Source organism: Eptatretus burgeri, chromosome 14 (assembly GCF_056783735.1).
Source record: "Eptatretus burgeri isolate ZD-2024b chromosome 14, Ebu_testis_v1, whole genome shotgun sequence".
NCBI classification, from domain to species: Eukaryota; Metazoa; Chordata; class Myxini; order Myxiniformes; family Myxinidae; genus Eptatretus; species Eptatretus burgeri.
The window spans coordinates 27,695,209-27,714,012 of record NC_140974.1 but is presented as its reverse complement, the minus strand read 5'-3'; the positions used below and the strand labels follow the sequence as shown (position 1 = coordinate 27,714,012).

Genomic DNA, 18,804 nt, shown 5'->3' with positions numbered 1-18,804 from the left:
TTCCCCTCCTTTTGCTGTAGCTACGCCCCCAGCTTGCCGTCTTCCCCATTTGGGCCGCCCCTTGTCGCTCGTTCTTTGCTTACCGGGCCTCGCACCTTGCGAGAGTCGCTGAGATGTTTGCATCTGTTTGGTATGCCAAGAAGATGGGCCGACGCTTCATCCGAAATGTCCGCAAAGCAAAACAGCAGAGGGTGGGTGAGACAGATGTGCAGGCAATCATGCCCTTTCTGCATCTCGTTTACAGTTTATATCTCTCTGCCACCTCACCACCCCCTACCCCGTTTTCCTCTACCCTCTACTCTTTGCTCTTGTTTTACCCACAAAATGTCTTCCTCTATTCTTCTCCTCCTCATCCTTCCACCAATTACTCCACTTCCTTTTCCTTGTGTTGTCGATTGGTCATCCCCTAATAAATGCTTCCTCTTCCCTGTACTCTTTTTCCAATGGGAGGAAAAAAAAATTCTTGCCATTGTGGTATTTATCCCCCCCTGCCCCCCCTCCCCATCCTTCACCCTTTTTGTTTTGATGTCCTATTTCGCTCCTCTGCTCTTCGTCTGCACGTCGTGCCATGCGGAGCCTGCGGCGTGCTCTGCGGCTTTCCCGTCACACAAGTCCCTCAGTTAGCATGCACTGGACGCGTACCAACGTTACCCTTCTGAATGTTTTGGGTCAATTTGGAACCGGCCAGATCCTTATCTCTGGTACTCATGTGCAATGGAGCTGAGGATGTGGGTTTTTGATGGGATCATCTGTGAGGCAAGGGGCAGTGGTGGATGGAGATGGTAATAATAACAGTTGGTTTAACCTTCTTGTATGGAAATGCAGTGACTGTTTTTCATTGATTTATCTGTGTTAATGACTTTATTTACGTCTTTATTTGTTTCCCTACTTGTACACATCGTTATTTTGGACATCGTTGAAGTCCTTGTTTTATTGAAAGCCATTGTTCTCTTTCTTCAACTCTGCAATTCATGACTTTGTGTTTTTCACCCCAATTTATTTTAATTTTGTACAAAATGGGATACGCACATGTTGATGGACAGAAGATGCCACCTTGCTAAGCTTTGTAGTTTTTGTTTCTGCTCTTGGATTACTCCACAACAGTGGCTTTGAGATTCCTTCAAGCATTTTGTTGATGCAAGCTATCTTCCTGCTGTGGTGACTTTAATTCTCTTATTGGCTTGTTAAACACGATCTGGAGATGATATTCCCTCTCTTATGAATGATGTTTGTTGCTTCACCACCACCACGTGTTGAACGAGTTAATATATTTTAACCCTTCCTTTCCACGATGCTTCATTATCCTCTGTCTGTGAACGCAAACTCTTGGAAGATCATTTGTATACCTGACACACTGCTATACGCTCCAAATCGGGATCCTTTGCTTCATGATGTCCATTTAGTTTTGTCGTGGCTTTGCAACTACGCACGTGCACCGTCACCTGTTAGTCTTTGCAAACTTTGAGGGTGGACTCGAGACATCCCACACACCTGCTGCCCAGGTTCATGACAGCTTTGGTCAGTCTTCTCCGGACACTAGTGATTATACATGTTTGTATTTGTAATTTGTGTACATCTTCTACCTTTGCATAAATTGTTGGCAAATTTGTGGCAGATTCATACTGTTGAGCAACCGAATTGGTTTTCTCGTTCCACGAAATGGTTTGGTCATTGCGTTTTGGTGAGTTATCCATACAGCATTGTATTCCTTTTTCTTTGGTCGTTACATCCTGGAATTGGCACGTTTTCCTTCGTTAAAGCCACAAAATATAATGAGGGGTTCGTTGGCCATTTATTCCTCTTGGTGGACCTCTGCGTCATGCTTCCAAAATGTCCCAGCTTTAGCTTAATGAGCGAATTTCTCATCGGTGGGAATAAAATGCCACCATCCGGTCACCGTACAACAAGCCGCAACCATTGTTCCAACGGGGACGTTGCATTGCACATCGAGCACCCGGATCTGTGAGCAATCCCCGGCATACGCCAAGATGGCGAGTCTCTGTGAGGATGAGCATCGACTCTGGTGGACGTGGGAACTCATACGAGGCTTTGGCCAAAGCTTCGTCAGCGATCACTTCCTTCTATAGTGCCGTAAGTTAATCAAACTGTGTCCATCCACTTCCGTAATTAATCAAGAATGGTTGACATTTTAAAGCAATGCTAACCTTGAGTGTATTGAAACGTTTGCTTTTGCTGTCACTGAGGTTATCGTTTCCTGTCATATGTCGACTCAAGCATAATAGCTTGCGATTGCCCTTGATTGGACCTCACAAACATCACATACTTGTTACCTTTTTTTGCTGCTGATTGTTATCTATGGAATGCAATTGTGAAGCGAGTACCTAAGGAAGCTGCTTCTGCAGCTGGGTGCACATGTGGTGTGGGAATTATCTTCATTATGTGACATAAGTGGTCTCCAGCATCGGTGGGAAATGGTGTGGATTTTGTGATTTGCATGACAGTCCAGGCATATACCTTGAGAACATTTAGGAAGACGAGAAATTTGTGAATTACAGGGTTTGAAGGTTACTCGATTGGACTTGTGAAGATTGAATTTGATGGTATTAGAGCGAGGATTGGTGAGATCGTGTCGGAAGGGGATAACCGGTGGTTGGGTTTGGGTTAGTGGTGAGAGTGAGTTTCCAATGAATGGATGTTTAGCAAGTTGTGGAAGGATTATTGGTTGGAAGATTGGACCGCTGGGTGGATTTATCCATGGCAATCAAACGATGATCGGGTTGGTTGATCTTACAAGGTTCTCGGTCTTGCAAGCCACGTTTAAATGTCCTTTTAGGTTTTTGGCCAATTACACATTGAACTTTTACACCCAGCTTATCTTTCCATCTGAGGATTGGCACAATTTGTGCTGCAACACTGCTTGTAAAGCACAAATCCAACGCATTATAGTCTGGTATGGAATTAAACCCACGCTAGATAGCGTAAATGTAAGTGTGCTTACCTCTCCACCATCCTGTCGGACACATTGGCATTAAAGGACGTCAAAATAAATGAGTTTGCAGTCTTAAAAAAAAAAAAACCTTCACTCCCTCTTCTTCATTTAATTTTGCATCGTTGCTGGGACTGTGGCTGTGCCGCTGATGCAGTGCCCCTTTTAGGTAAGAGCAGGAATTTGTAATTTGTTCATGGTTCCGGCATTGGTTCATCCACTCTTCACAAATGGTGCTATGCGGTCTTTAATGTCCACTAACTAATGCTGGCAGATGGGACACCTGGCTTGACGTCCATCCGAGGGATAGCGCACACTTTCGTATCTAGCTTGGCCTGTGAAACACCAGGATGGTAGTATATAGCGGAGTTGAGATTTCAACCCTGGCTTGACAGCTCATTGGGGAGTGCATGTACCTCTCGGATATTCTACCGACATCTCTTGTTCTAACTAGAGAGTTCATAGAACAAGATACCCCCCACAGTATTCAGGTATATACATGAGGTCCTTGCCGTTCGCAGGTGTTATGTTCGTGAAAATCCCTGTGAACCGCAAATCTGCGATGCACAAACTTAGCGGTTAATCTGGAAAATAGAATTAGGGACTTCAACTTTAACATCTGTCCAAACTGTACCTTTAATTAACGTGTTTATGTGTTGTTTTTGTGCTTTTTTTTTATGAATAAGAGTTATCAAGGACATAAAATGAAGTTTATTTTTTTGAGTCATTAAGATCATGAAACCTACCTTTAATAATATTAATGATGATAAACTTGATCCAATAACGCGATGTTGATGGAGATGATGGTGATCATGATGTTGGTAGGTTTGAGGAGATTATTTTGTTGATGGCCCATTGTTAATTTGATAAACAAATACAGTATTGAAAGTAGTTCACCAACCCTTGATTAATTATTTAAGTTCATTGGCCTCAATAAATTCATCGCAATATAGCAAATCCAATAAATTCATCGCGATACAGTGAATCCATGAATGGGGAAACCCACAAACAGCAAAGCCCTCCTGTACTCCAATTTTAATAAAATAATGATTTTAAATATTGTTTTAAAAATATAAAAAAAATCCAGAAGCTTAGTGCTACTGAAGCAGTCTTGTACACCAACCACCCTTTTTGCACTGTAATAAGTTGTTGAGTTGCAATTTAGGAGATAGAGGTTTTCTTGATTACCATCAAATGCAGCATCAATCAGCATGACACATCGCCATTATGGTGGCCTCTTCTTCTCCTGATACACATCGATATAGATAACTTAGTTCTTGGAGGTATTGTGAAGGCGATTTGTGTTCTACACTCTTCAAGTATATCATTCAAGTATATTTACATCAAAGTTTAAAGGTTCCCTGACATGCAAAAGTACTGAAATTTCATTTATATATGTCCTATAGGAGTTTTTCATCGTGATTTCAGATCTGACAATGTTTTTTCACAATACTCATTCTGTAAAATGTAAAATTAAAAAAACAAACCTCTTCAGGAACACCCCTAAAAATTCTCCTGAAAGGGGCGTAAACCAACATGACGTCAACTACAGTATGACAAAAGCTGCACGTAAATTACTCGGGTTGGTGGTCTACGTGATTCTATTGGCTTCCTGTGTGTTTCCACATTTGATTGGTCGACTCAATCGCTTCGTTCATTTCTGCTTTAAAAAAAATCGAACAATTAGTTTTGAATAATGGCTGGCATGGACTTTGATTTGTCTGGTAGCAACAGTGAGTGTGAGAGAAATGAAGGATTTTGGTCTGAATCACATGGAGAATTGTCGGACAACGTAGTCGCGGGAGGTGAAGTTCAGGCAGCTGGAAATGAAGTACGGCCTTACCAGTTCGAGTCCGAAGCAGGACAAGCAGAGAAAAATGGCGATGAAATTCCCGGAGTTCATGATGATCGGGAGGACATCGAAGGAAGACTCGGAAATAACAATTGGTTAGACTAAATCCTATTCGTAATTCAATAATGTAAATTCGACTTGCATACTGCTCGATATCAGAAATATTTTAGTGAGGTGACGTGAACAGTGCAGCGCAGCGGACATGTTGCTTCGCGGCGAATTAATCACAAACAAGGCCGGCGCATGTCATCGGCCGTTTCTCTCCGCACATAAAACGAAGCAATCTCGCTGTCCGGATACGATGAAAACTTGTGTGCAGAACACACCTTGCGACACAATTGTCTAGAGTAGTCCGATAAATCTGACGTTCTGTTGCATTCTTATTTATTTTATTCCTATTGTCATCATGTAGCGCCAGTAGAAAACAATGAAGAAAAGAGAAGAATAAAATAAAGCTACACAAGTCAGATTTATCGGCCTAGTCGAACGGACAACGGATTTATCGGACTAGTCGGACGGACGACGGATTTATCAGACTAGTCGGACGGACGACGGATTTATCGGACTAGTCTAGACTCTAGAGTTGACAAGTACCTTGTATTAGCATGCACACAATGTACAAGTCAATGCGTAAGAGTCCCGAGGCTATGAGGCCGTGTAATAGGACAGATAAATTTGTCTTTCATAGTTGTGCAAACATTTTTCCCCTTTTCTTTTATTACAGCATTTTGGCTAAATGTTAATGAATAGCATGCCAATGGAAGTTTATTTGTGTGCACCTTCACTTTAGAATAAACCTATGTATGTCAAGTGCAGCCATACCTGGCTTGCATGTATGTGGAGTCGTACCTATCCCAGCAGGCTGGTTTCAACGAACAATTCAATAAGCTGCAAAATGTGCGTGCAGGCTTTTCACATTGTTTGATTTTAAAATTATCTCCTTGTGCCTTGAAATGATGCAATATTAGTCGTTAGTATTTTACTTGTATGTCCCTGTATTTTTTTTTTTTTTAATGGAAAGGTTCAACAGTCACATTTTATATTTTGTGTACATGGTGTAGCTCTTTATTGTGCATACATGTATTGGATTTGTATACGACTACGACAAGGTAGTAAAGGGATAAATAATTGCCTCGTGATTGTTGTGCATACACGGCTCAGAAGCAGAATTTCTTGTCTCTATGTGAGGAATGAGGGGTTGGGATGAATCGAGGGATGAATAGAGCCCGTGCTCAAAGTCACTGTCTTTGAAGTGGGCGCTGCAAATGACGCTCGTGTCGCTGGGGCCTTTCCAGTTTCCCCTCGTCAACTTCACTTTAGATGTCCATATTCTCCGCCGATTATCATCTTTCGGGAGTACATGAAGGCTTACACCGTCTTTGCTTGTATTGCTGCATCGTGCTACGATACATCTTGCTTGCATTTTCGAAAGTACGGCTAAAACTCTTTAAAACTTTCGCGAAACAATCACTGGAATTAAGACGATCACAGAGATTGCACTAACATGTGCAAAATGCATCTGTACGTACTTTATAAGGCGCGCGACATCTCGACTCTCGAGTCAATCCACTCTGTGCGAGTTACTGTATGTGACGTCATGCTGCAATTCGCTGAAGTCAATTTTTTAAGGGGCAGGCATAGCAAGTTGTGAATAGCTCCAGAAATGATCGAAATATTGCTCTAATTATCCAATTTTTTATTTAAAAAAAAAAACATGGGTGATTTCTTCACTAGGAAGGTCAAGTTAATAAAAAATAACAAAGTTTTGCATGTCAGGGGACCTTTAAAGGCATATAAATAAATAAATCCTGTGTTTGACCGCCATTTTACAAACTATCTATTACATCACCCTAACACATTACATGAGTTATTCGTGCATGTTATTTATGTCCTTTATAACATCCTTCAAAATAGTAAGCTTCCTGTTTGAAATTATTCTCTATTTTATTTGACTGTCAGGCAGGCAGATGGAGTGAAAATTTATCTCACTCCTCTCTGCTCGTGCACCATCAGAACAAATTTAAGACAAAAGTACAGTAAAACGGCAGACTTGTCTTCATATTCATGTTCAAGATATAACATTCAATTCAAATACGTTGTTCCTCGATCATAAACTGATATGACAGATGGACGGACATGAACCAATTGCTGAACCCTGCTTTTCACTTTGCGTGCGTATGGTCATGAACCTCAACATTAGTGTTGTGCAAGTAATGTTTGTGTTTTCCTTAAAGTTTGACAATGAACTGGAATGGTTTGTCCAGCACTCAAAACAACTTGCGAGGATAGGTTTGGTCATCCGTGCCACTGTTGTGAGGGTTTTTTTTTTTTAAACTCTGGGTGCTTGTTTGAAGAACACCCAATGCAGTCACTTCTGTTTTCTTTACCGGTGAAACGATTGACAACGTGGTGAATGAGGAATTGCTTGCACATTAATGGAACTCAAGTGGTTTGTGCAAGTGTGAGGGTAATGATGAACATCTTTCATGCTGCTTCCTTGTGAGAACCGGCAGTTCCATTCCACTTGTAGGAGGACCGATGAGAACATTCCTGGACCTCAAGGCGATTGGAGATGGAAGTATAACTACCTCGGACCTTTCAGCAGGCTTGTGGGCATGCAGTTCACTTGTATAATAAAACTAATCTTTCAATTGTCTAATTGCCTAGATTGTTGAGAGACGTGTGATGGATGTCTTGGAAGAACAATATCCTGATGTGCACAGATTTATAAAAAGGAAACTAAAGTTGAAAGAATCCACTTGGTATCGCTTTACTCCAGACGCAGGACAGTCCAAACCATTCTGGACCGAAAACTGTTCAAGACTTTTGGGCAACAAACATAAAGTTTGTTACTGAATGTATAAATAATGTGAGAATCATCTCCTCTTGAGTATTTGGATGTTTTTTTTTTTATTTTTTTATTTTTTAATGAAGTACTCTTCTTGCGTCCACGAGCTGATTCTCGCTGTTGCTTGTGTCCACTGTCCACGATGAGTGCAAAAACGAGGTGTATTCACAATAGCCCTTTGGTGTTGCTGTGGTTCAGGTGTTTTGTTTTTATCTCTGTAAATGCATATCAAACAGTCGAAACGGTACCCTGTGCTTGCATTGATTAGGTTTTACTGTCCTTGTGCCATTTTAACAATCTCTGAATTGTAATTTAATACGATTTACACAAAAGCTTCATTTTCAGTAATGACTCTCTCAGTCCCTTTTTCTTCAAATCTAGTGTTCCGAATGAATTGAAAGCTGACGCCGATTGATTAACGCAAGCTTTCACAAACCAAAATTAATCACTCGTACTCGCAAAAGAGACAAATGTATTTATTTAGTGCCAACGGTTCAATATTTTGAAAATTTGCCTCGAGTGCGCACCGTGTTGGCATATCACGTGTTTGCCGTTGCATTCAAACCGTTCCAGGAATTGCTTTTCATTCTCTGAGTTTCAGACCTCCTGCGAAGCTGCCCGTTTATTTGTGTGTACAAGTGGTATTGTACGACTACTCTTAGGGTGGCCTGCTAGCTTGTCTCAGCTTGGCTTTCCCGGTGAAAAGATTGCTCGATGTAAATTTGGAACTTTCGTAATTTTAATAGTTGTTGGAGCCGTTTGCCTGTCAACTGTTGTTTGTAGGCCCTTTGTTGATCGAAATATGTCGTACATCAGTTTTGTCGTTCGTTCCGTGGGATTGGTTTTGGCTTGTCACATCATGAGATGTTCCCCAGCTGTTCATGTTTTGCTCATCTCCATCAAATCTTCATTAGTGAAAGCGTGTCATGTCCTTGATACTCTCGTATTCTTAAATGAGCATGTGCACCTTGCTCTGAACATGCATGTTGTGGCACGATTAACAACCTTGACTTCGAACCTTGGGTCACAAGATCGTGTGGCAAGCGCTCTGATGATATCGGCAACTGACCTTCTATTCGTGATGTTTAAGCATGCGGTAAGCACTTCAGCCACATGTGCTGCCCAATCGTGCCTACTGGTGGACACGGCACGATTTCTCAGATGGTGGAGATCTCCTCGGTTGGACTTTGGAATTGTACATTCGGGTCTGGAGCATGCGATATCACTGTTGTGGGTCCTAAAATTATGATGTGAAAGTCGGTTTTGCCAAAAGGTATAGTAATTGCTTGGACTCGGGACGTGCCTTGGGAATGACAGATGGTAGGGACATCGTGTGGTCTGGCCATGTCTGTGTGAGACTTTCCAATTGGTGGCTCTGCTGGGTGTAGTGAAGTAGTAATCGCTGTGCGTGCATCTGTTCTTTTCCGGTAGTGCAAGTGCTACTCTATAACCGCTTTGGGCCTGTTCCAGGAAACCGTTTGTCGACTGCTGTTGTTCACAAAGCCCCCAAACCACCAGCAGTGCTTCATCCCTCATTCCTAATCAAATGGTTCTATTTCATTATTTGCCCATTGTTTGTTGAATATGTTGTGTTACATGGTGAATCGACTTTAATGTTCGATCCGTGTTCCCTCTCTATCCCCCCCCGCCCCCAACTTTTCTCCATAAAGATCTAATGGCATTGTTATTAAGTTCCTTAACCTCAGTTGTGTGTAACCACCTTTTACACCTTAAATTGTGGTGACAGGTGATATGCACATTCTCGTTATACTAACTACATGTTATAATTGATAAATGGTGCTTGAAGATTACTTTCAATGCTTTAAAAAAAAATAGTTCCCTTTTAATAATTGGTGAGTTTTGTGACAATTGTCATCATTGTAAAGCATAAAAATACAAATGACAGTCATTTTTCAGTGATTTGACGCCATCCCAAATCAGCATTGAATTAATCACCTTTCCTAAAATACCAGAAATAATTTCACTTGATGAAGTGATTTTTTATTTTTTTAAGGAATGGAAAAGGGAAATTGTAATGGATGTGCAGCACTTATGTTGGCAAAGGTTGACGTTGGACGGGTAGGTTTATCAGGTGCATCAGGTGACCTCCCAAACATTCCAGTCATGTGTATCACGTGATTAATCTTGTAATCCTCATGACGTTATGTATCTGGTATAACGTTTGTATCTGGTGTTCATGATCCGATGCATTTGTTCAGTCTCTTCCTTGAATATTCCTCCTCGTCAATAAATACTGAATTACTTGCATACATGTGTTGCTCGTTCTCTTGAATAAACTCCCTTTTGAGGGGAAGCTCTAATAATTCCGGTTCCCATTGAAAGCTCGATTGTGTTGTTTTTATCAGTTCACCCTTTTGATACATTTTATACATAAACAATGAGCCATGTGTGTGAAGAGATAAATATTTTCGATTTGATTAGTGGCTCAGACTGGATTCATAATGTCAGGTGATCGCACCTGTACGCTTGTACTGCAATCTTCTAATGATCTTGTTTACAGATTGAACACACGATAACAGGTTGTTATATATAATTCAACTCCTCCCATTGACAGCTTTCGTAATGGTACTGTCTGCCCCAAAATTGTGCACTTTCAGAAACATGGTGTTGGATTTTGATATAATATGATCTTCTCTATTGTGCATATTAATGATGCAAAGTTTCACAGTTGTGAATTTGATGATAAATCTGCACAACAAACGATTTCTTTCAAGGAAAGGTCGAGAAGCAATCCAAATTTGGCATTTGAAGAAAACTTTCAAAGCAATGAATAGTTGAAAGCAGTCCTCGGGATTGTATTGAGGCGACTCGAAAATGTATGTGACGGATGAAATCGTTGTGACGTACTGTGACTTCCTCGTTGCTTTTCAAACAGTCCATAAAATGTCGGTTGCCTCATTCTCACTTTTAATACCTCTGGTGTTTGTCACTGAACATGTGGATGCCTTCCTGTTCGATTGGTCAGGGACCCAAGCTTTTCCAACATCCCACGCCGCATCTTCTCTGCGGATTTGGCACCTTTCCAACGATGGAATCTACTGGAAAAATCAAATAAGATGAGCGATTTGCGATACATCACCAGACCATTCTTTCACCTGCTTTATTCGGTTGGAGTTGAGGCAAGGTTGTTGTTTTTTTGTGTTTTTTTTTTTTGCCAAATCTTGTCAGGATTGGTTTCAATACAAATACTTGACAGGCCAGAAAGCTTAATTTTGCATCTGATTGTGACCTGTGACCCCTTGTGGAATCGAAAGAAAAATGCCAAATTAGTGTCTGTCTACCTCAATCTGTAGGGCCTGTTGTAAGGAATCACTTTACGAATTATTGTCTGGATTGATTAAAACACCCAAGAATGGCAACTTACTGAGTATTTATTTATTTATTTATTTATTTTATCAATATTGACCCTTGACCCTTGACCCGGAGGTAATTTTGAAAACGACTCGAATCCTAAATGTTTCTCATCCCTCTCAGGCTGTTTGAAAGAGCCTTTTGTACCAAATCTCGTCCCAATCAAGTGAAACACAAGGGAATGGTGACTTGTGGATTTAGCGTTTCACCTTTGGCCTCTTGAAATCAGAGCATCAGCCAAAATACTAATAAAGGAGTCTGGGTGTAATGGACCAAGGTAACTCCATCCTAAGTTTGGAGTCTCAGTTTAATGGACCAGGGGTTTTTTTTTTCCTTTCATTTGATCTTGTAGAGTAGACAATTGTAATTGAAGATCTACTCATGAGAGCCATTTGATTGCAGCATTTGTGGCCCTGGGTAATTCTGGAAAGGTCCTGCTGAATCTTCTCTGCTCACAGTCCTGTATGGCATGTATTCAGACTGTCTGAGCTTGATGGCCACAGGTATACACTGGGCAATCGGTTTGCTTCCACTTGTATATTATATATTGTATATTGTTGTGGACTCGCGGTTTGAGGCTCGCCATGAGAAAATGCACTCGGGTCCCTCCCGAATGCTCATTCCTGAGGCCGCCAGGCACAGATAACTCTGCGCACCAGTGGGTTGCTAGGCAACCACGAACACCGATTGGCACTGCCAATCCCAGCAGGGGTGCACGACCTCGTGTGATACCTTACCTGTGGATGGCCAAACCAATGAGGGTCACGTGCCCTCAGGATTACTGCCGAGTGATAGTGAGTGCGCGCTGGCAAACGAGAGCAAATGGGTGAGGCAAAACTTCCTGGCTAAACTAATGTGCGGACTATGCTGGACCAATGAAGGAAAACATGAAACTGGCTGGGTTCATTTATAGCACAAGCAATTTATTAGAAGTAAGGGCGAGGAAAGGTCATGTGTCGCAAAGGTGTTTTACTCACAAGTGTACAGCAAGGAAAACAAGCATTCATGGGTGTGGTCAAGGAAATGGAATTATGTACAAAAGGAGGACACAGAGCAGAGCCAACTTGACATAAAGAACTTCCACAATCTTAACTTATTTTAACATTACAGGTGCCATCAGACACACACCCGAGGAAATTGGAGGTATCACAAAAAGCGGTTAAGTAGTTGAGATCAAGCCAGATTAGATCTGTGACTTGCTACAGGCGCCATGTAAACCTGAACTAACCTATTTCATCGTCAGGTTGTCGGCGACTAAACCGTCTCTCCCACCAGTTTTTGTGATGAGGAGGGTACATGATATGGACACCCAGCAAGATTAAAAACAAAACCTGTCAAAAGGGCGGAGGAGCTCCTTGTGAGCCAATGGCCATCCATTTCTAGTGCCCAACTCTCTGTGGGCTTTGTCCTGCAGTTGTGTTATTATTTTTTTTCACAGGTTGGTGGCAGGATTTGCACTCTGGCCACCATAAAACAATTCATTCTGCAAAACCAACAAATGTTAGATCTGAAAACTCACTCCGTGGGAGTACCTCCTGTGCTGCTGCCCTCCGCAGGGTAACTCACCGGATGACAGGATTGGGGAAAAGCCTTCGGGACCCCCATTCCTTGGTGGGAGGAAAACCACGGGATATACCTCCAGGGTCAGATTGCGGTGGAGTGGTGCTTAGGTGTCATACAACATACGGTAGTCTCCTTGGGTTTACTTGAGACATTTCTTCGGGTGTGTGTCTGGAATGTCCCATCTCCAAGAGAGGATGATCACCTGTCTGTTATCATCTGAGCTCAAGCATTTGAACATCGGTATTGCAGCACTCTATGAGGTTCGGAGACCGGATAGTGACAAAATCATGGTGGGTGGTTACACCACTATTGGTTTGGTCGCCGTGATGGTTACCATTCCCAAGGAGTTGCTGTAGCTGTGTCCAATAAGCTGACACCAATGATAATTAAGGTAACTGGTCAACGAGCGTCATATGAGACTAAGCATTTGTCACTCCTTGGGTGTCGTTTCCCTGGTCTCTATTTGCTCTGGCTGAGATGAGTGATCTCACCGTGAAGGATGCATTGTGTGCTGCGCTGGAGTCTGTGGTTGATCATTGCCCCAGGTGAGATACTCTTCTAGTCTTCCGGGATTTCAGTGCATCGACTGGAACTGATAGGGATGGTTATGAGACATGTGTTGGTCACCATAAGTCTGGAACTGTGAACCAGAATAGACACCGAGTTCCTTGACTTTGCAAGAAGTCATGGATTTAGGGTGACTGGTTCATGGTTTCAGTGCTCACAGGTTCATTGCTGGACTTGGTATTCCAACGCTGGTAGTTTGGCAAAGGAGATTGACCATGTCCTCGTTGATGGTCGCTGGAGGATGATCTGGAACTTTAGGGTCTACCGGAGTGCTTAGTTCCTCAATACCAACCACAGGCTTGTAGCAACTCTGAAATTGCATCTTAAATCCGGGAGAATGGTACCATCCCAGCCTCGGCTGGATGTTGGCAAGCTCAAGGAAGAGAGGGTAGCTGAGGAGTTTGCGAACAGGCTGAGTTGGGATTTGGGGGATCCGGGTGCTTTGTGGAATCCTGAAGAGTTGTGGAGTGCCTTCAAAACCACCATCCTTGATGTTGCCGGTGAATGTCTTCGAACTCACTGTCGGGCGAAGAATTTTCTCGCAAGGGACACTGGGTACTATTCACCAGAGTCACAGGACCAGGCTGAATGGCAGAATTGAGCTGGTCAGGGAGCTGAGGTGTAAATCTGTACTTGTGCTAAGGGTGGACAATTTGGCCTATGGGTGAGGAATCTGTGAGGGTGGAGAGCATCACCTGTGGTCAAGTGATTCTTGGCCTGGTTTACAGAGGAATATTTTGCATTGTGTTCCTCAAAGCCCATCCCTCAGTGGACTGCAGTTAGAGCGGAGGGTGTTCGGCTCTTAATAGAGGAGTCCGAAGTGAAGGCTCGCTGGGCCGTTTACTTTGAGCGGTTGTACCAGGCTGATCCGCAAGAAGTCGAGTTGGATGTCAGGAGTGTTACTGTCTCTATTGCCGACTCTCCAATCAAATGTCATCCACCTTCATTTGTGGAAACGCACACTGTGGTGAACCGGTTGAAATGGGGCAAAGCTCCTGGGATCTGTGGCATCCATGCTGAACTTCTTAAGGCTGGTGTAAATGCTGTACTCATGTCATTGCGTGCAGGTCTGTGCTCTGCCTGGATTATAGGCATCATGCCAACTGACTGGAAGAGGGGGGTGTTTGTTTGCTCTCTCTGGAAAGTTAAGGGTAATCGCCAGGACTGCAACAACTACAGAGGTGTGACGGTGCTCTCATTACCGGGCAAGGTCTTCGCTCGGATATCTCTTCATAGGATTCGCCACCATCTGCTTGAGCACCAGTGTCCAGAGCAGTCAGGCTTTACACCAAAGAGGTCAGCGATTGACCGTATTCTTGCCCTTTGGGTCCTCACCGAACGCAGATGACAGTTTTGGCAGGAGCTGGTTGTGGCAGATGTTGATCTTTGCAAAGCATTTGATTCAGTGAATTGGGTTGCCTTCTGGAGGATTCTTGGTCTTCGTGGGGTGCCACCAAAACTGATAAATCTGATGTCTGAACTTTTCTCTGGTACTGAGAGTACTGCGAGATGTGGTGGTCCCATCTCTGACTTATTTCCAGTTGTCACTAATTTGTTGGGGGTGTGTACTGGCCCTCACTTTTCAGTGCTTGTATGGACTGGATTTTGGGGAGGGTGTCTGAGAGATCAAGCTGTGGTGCATCATTTGGGAATGTCAAGATCTCTGACCTTGATTTCGCTTATGATGCAGTCATCTTTTTGGAGACTCGTGATATCCTTTTGGGGGCCCTGGAGGTGCTGAATGAGGAGTCGGAGCAACTGGGATTACGGGCTTCCTGGATCAAAACTAAGATCCCGGATTTCAATGACATATTGGATGCTGCTATCCTGTCTGTACCTTTTTGTGGTGAGGATGTTGAGGTCACGGAGAGATTCACTTTCCTTGGCAGTGATATTCATGTCTCTGCTGGCTGTTAGCAGGAGGTAAATAGATGTCTTGGTCAGGCCTGGATAGTCATGGATTCACTGGATCATGGGATGTGGCACTGCCGGTACCTGTGCAGGAGGAGGAAAGTTGAGCCTTCAGGTCCCCAGTGCCTCCAGTCTTGCTCTCCGGATGTGACTTGGACTGTGACCAGTGATGTGAGGCAGTGACTTGATTCCTTTGGTACCAGGTCTCTTTGGAGAATCCTTGGCTATCGCTGGTCGGACTTTGTTTCCAACGTGTGGTTGCTGAGAGAGACTCAAATGAGATTTGTTATCTGCATAGTCCGTGAGCGTCAGCTGCAACTGTATCGACATGTGGCTCATTTTCCTGACGCTGATCCTGCTCACCAAATTCTCTCAGCGAGGGAGTCTCGTGAGTGGAGGAGGCCAATGGGCTGACCACATGCCTCATGGTTGCAACAGGTTGATCAACAACTCAAGGAGATGGGGCTGGGCCAGGCATCTGCCTGGGGATGGCCAGACGAGGCCCCTGGGGTACTGGTGGATTCCTGCTTTCCTCACAGAAAGCTGTAGAATAGCGGAATCGTGCTGTATGCTTGAAATTGATTGCTGGTGGAGGAATCTTCAGACATTTGCCTGGATTTGTCCTTCCAATGTCCATTTGCTCACCTTTAGATGTCACATTTGCATGATACGCTTATCTGGGAAATGTCTGCTCTGAATCTCTGCTGATGGTCAATTTTAAAGACGTCTTAATGGAATTTTTCCCAAAAGGATAGAAATTACAATATGTTTACCTTCCTGAACAAGTGCTTGGATGTGGTGGCTTCACCTTAACATTAGGAAATTGCAAGATTGCCCTTGTGTTCAACACTATTTTTTTAACATGGTGACTCCTGGTTTGATGATGTTGTCCATATCCCCAAATCCATTGGTGGTTTTCTCATTCGTGGCTGTTTTGTGAAGAACCATGTTCACATCATTGTGTTCCCTCGGTGACTGGTTCTGTTAACGTAGTCTGATAGGCAGACATGGATCAGCGAGTTATTTCGCCCAGTAAGCGTCAATCCTGCAAACCTCGTCTGAGTTGACGATGCGACATTATTTATTAAACAAGCTTGACTACTTCTGACATCTGGTGTCGACTTCCATCTCATCTAACATGCTTGTGTTTGTTTTGCAGCGACCTGTAGATGAAGTTCTAGCTGAGACGCACGATGCGTCTGAGGGCATCACTTCATCTATTAACCTATTTCATAATTGTTTTTTATTTATTTTGCTGGATTGGTGGCCAAGATACGATGCACATAGTCACGGAGAAGTTTTTCCTGCTTTTTCTTCCACAGCGTCTGCTGGGTTTTAGTGACTGGTGATTTAATTCCATCACATGACCTGATGATTCATATAACATTATAACATCAGAACTGCAATGAAAAAGTCCAACTCATGGAGATGTGAAGTTGTCATGACACCGCTCTTATGATCATTGCTCCTGTATTTGTCAACATGTCTTTCATATAGACCTGCAATTGTCGATCAAACTATGAAATATGGGGGGATTTGGAGGGAACCAAATCTGCTTTGTTGTAATTAGTGGTGATTGATACCTGCTTATTGTGTTATTTGTTTGCCGAATATTCTACAGTCTCATTTTCTTCTCTGTACTGTTCTTCTCCACGATCCTTTTCCAAAGACGATTTCTAATTCTAAATTCAATCAGCCAACCCGTGAACCCGTTGGGTTCCTGTTGTGACAGCGGTTGATAAAAAAAAATCATTTCAAAACAAAACAAAAACAAGATAGCTCCAGCGAACTATACAGCGGAAGTTGTTTGCATTGATCAAATAATCCCGAAGAGTGCATGAGCCCCTGAATTTGGATGTTGATGCATTTGACTGAAGAGGCACATTCACTGTTGTTTGATTATTGAGGAAAGGTATGAGAAAAGTGTTCCAGGTGATGGAAAGACTGAACAAATATGAATATCCCAGAACAGCACTCAGTGAAGTGCATGCTCACAAACACAGGCAGACAAACAAATTGATGAATACACAACTTCCACCATCGGTGGCGGAGGTAATAATTTTTATATCTCTACCTTTGACAATAATTCACGTGAATTTTTGAAGTCACTCAGAGGGTAGAGGATTAGACGAGCAGAGGGTTATACCATCGGGGGGTGGTTTGTTAGACGAGCAGGGGTTGGAAGGTTAGACGAACAGGGGTTGGAGGGTTAGACGAGCAGGGGTTGGAAGGTTAGACGAGCAGGGGTTGGAGGGTTAGACGAGCAGGGGTTGGAAGGTTAGACGAGCAGGGGTTGGAGGGTTAGACGAGCAGGGGTTGGAAGGTTAGACGAGCAGGGGTTGGAGGGTTAGACGAGCAGGGGTTGGAGGGTTAGACGAGCAGGGGCTGGAGGGTTAGACGAGCAGGGGTTGGAGGGTTAGACGAGCAGGGGTTGGAGGGTTTTATGAGCTGTGCCAAGGTGGAAGGATCATCTTTTTGAGTTTCCCTGCTATCTATTATGGTGAAGTACTGGATATTTTTGGGAAGTTTCGACCACAAGCAAAACTCATGGTTTTAATGTTATATGCTGACAATGCTTTTGTATTCTATTCATTAAGTTTGTTTGCCAGTTTCGTTTTGTGTGTTGCCTTCGAAATTCCTCGTTGCAGAGTGGTTTTGGTATCCATAGTTTGCATGCCTGTAAAGTAGGTCAATTGCAGTTTTTCTGGCCATGCCATGTGTAAATCTCCTCAAACGGACATAGCATTTGTCCAGCTGGCTGGCCAGCCTTCCTTTTGCTTCAAGTCCTGGTATAGCTTTCTGTTGTGAGCATATCCAAAGGGAATATGTGCTGAAAATCATTGTGCCTGGTTACATATTTACCCCCTCTTCCATTTCAACCCCCCCCCCCTCATCCCAACAGCTCACGATCAATCTCAACCATATCAAATAGCACGTTCTGTCAAATTGTATCTCACATTGCACACTTAAAATCCCAACGTACGCAACAAGGATCTATTCTGAATTGCAGATAAACCCCCTCTGTTTTGCATCGCCTCGTTATACCTTGTTATTCCTCGAGTAAACCAGGTGAACAACTGTGTCTCTGACTCGACTTTACGGACCATACTTCTTGAACACTACAATCAAATCATGGACACAGTCATCAGTGATATATCAGCACGTTTATAAAGTGCGTGTGTACAGGTGTATGTGGTTTTTGTGTTTTTTATTTTAAATTATTCCTCCTTGTGGTGAAAGGATCATGGTCTGTACAAAAGCTTCAAACATTTCGGCAGGTGCTCTCTACTGTCTAACAAAGCTTCAAGCCCCATGGAACAGCTCACAAAAGACAAACTGGTGAAGTCATTTTGTATGTTTCCATGGTGACATCTTGCACAAGTGCACTATAAATGCTTATTGCGTTGCTTTCAGATTGCTGGCACCTTCGTTTGTTCGTTCGTAATGCTAGCTCTGTGAATGTGCACACACTTACCCCCCCCCCCCCCGTGGTTCTGTTTAAGGGATGCGGAAGAAAAATCTTGGCACCAGATGGTTAACATTGGTGCTGCTGCCTACAAATTGGTGGGCCTCCAGATAAATTGGCTCACCATCACCTGCTTGTTTGTCAGCCACCACCCTTTAACTTCAAAATGGGTGGAAATTTGAAAACTCTGCTTTGGGGTTGGCTTGCTGCTGCTCCCATCTGAGCCTCTGGTTCACAGTTCATCGAACCCGGGGTCAAATCCCATATACAATTATACA

The 18,804-nt window shown here is 43.2% G+C and overlaps 1 protein-coding gene across 9 annotated transcripts in view; it reads left to right on the top strand.

Annotated features, from left to right (window-relative positions):
• The window catches only part of LOC147012859 (disks large homolog 1-like), a 295,559-nt gene that overhangs the window by 55,607 nt on the left and 221,148 nt on the right, over positions 1-18,804 (top strand). For 2 of the 9 annotated variants that reach the window (XM_085854169.1, XM_085854166.1), the window contains exon 1: positions 99-191. The exons of the other annotated variants lie outside the window; for them this stretch is intronic. In XM_085854169.1, coding sequence (XP_085710295.1) covers positions 114-191 — 78 coding nt within the window. In that variant the 5' untranslated portion in view covers positions 99-113. Of the gene's footprint in view, positions 1-98; positions 192-18,804 lie in introns of those variants that run through there. 9 annotated transcript variants of the gene reach the window in all.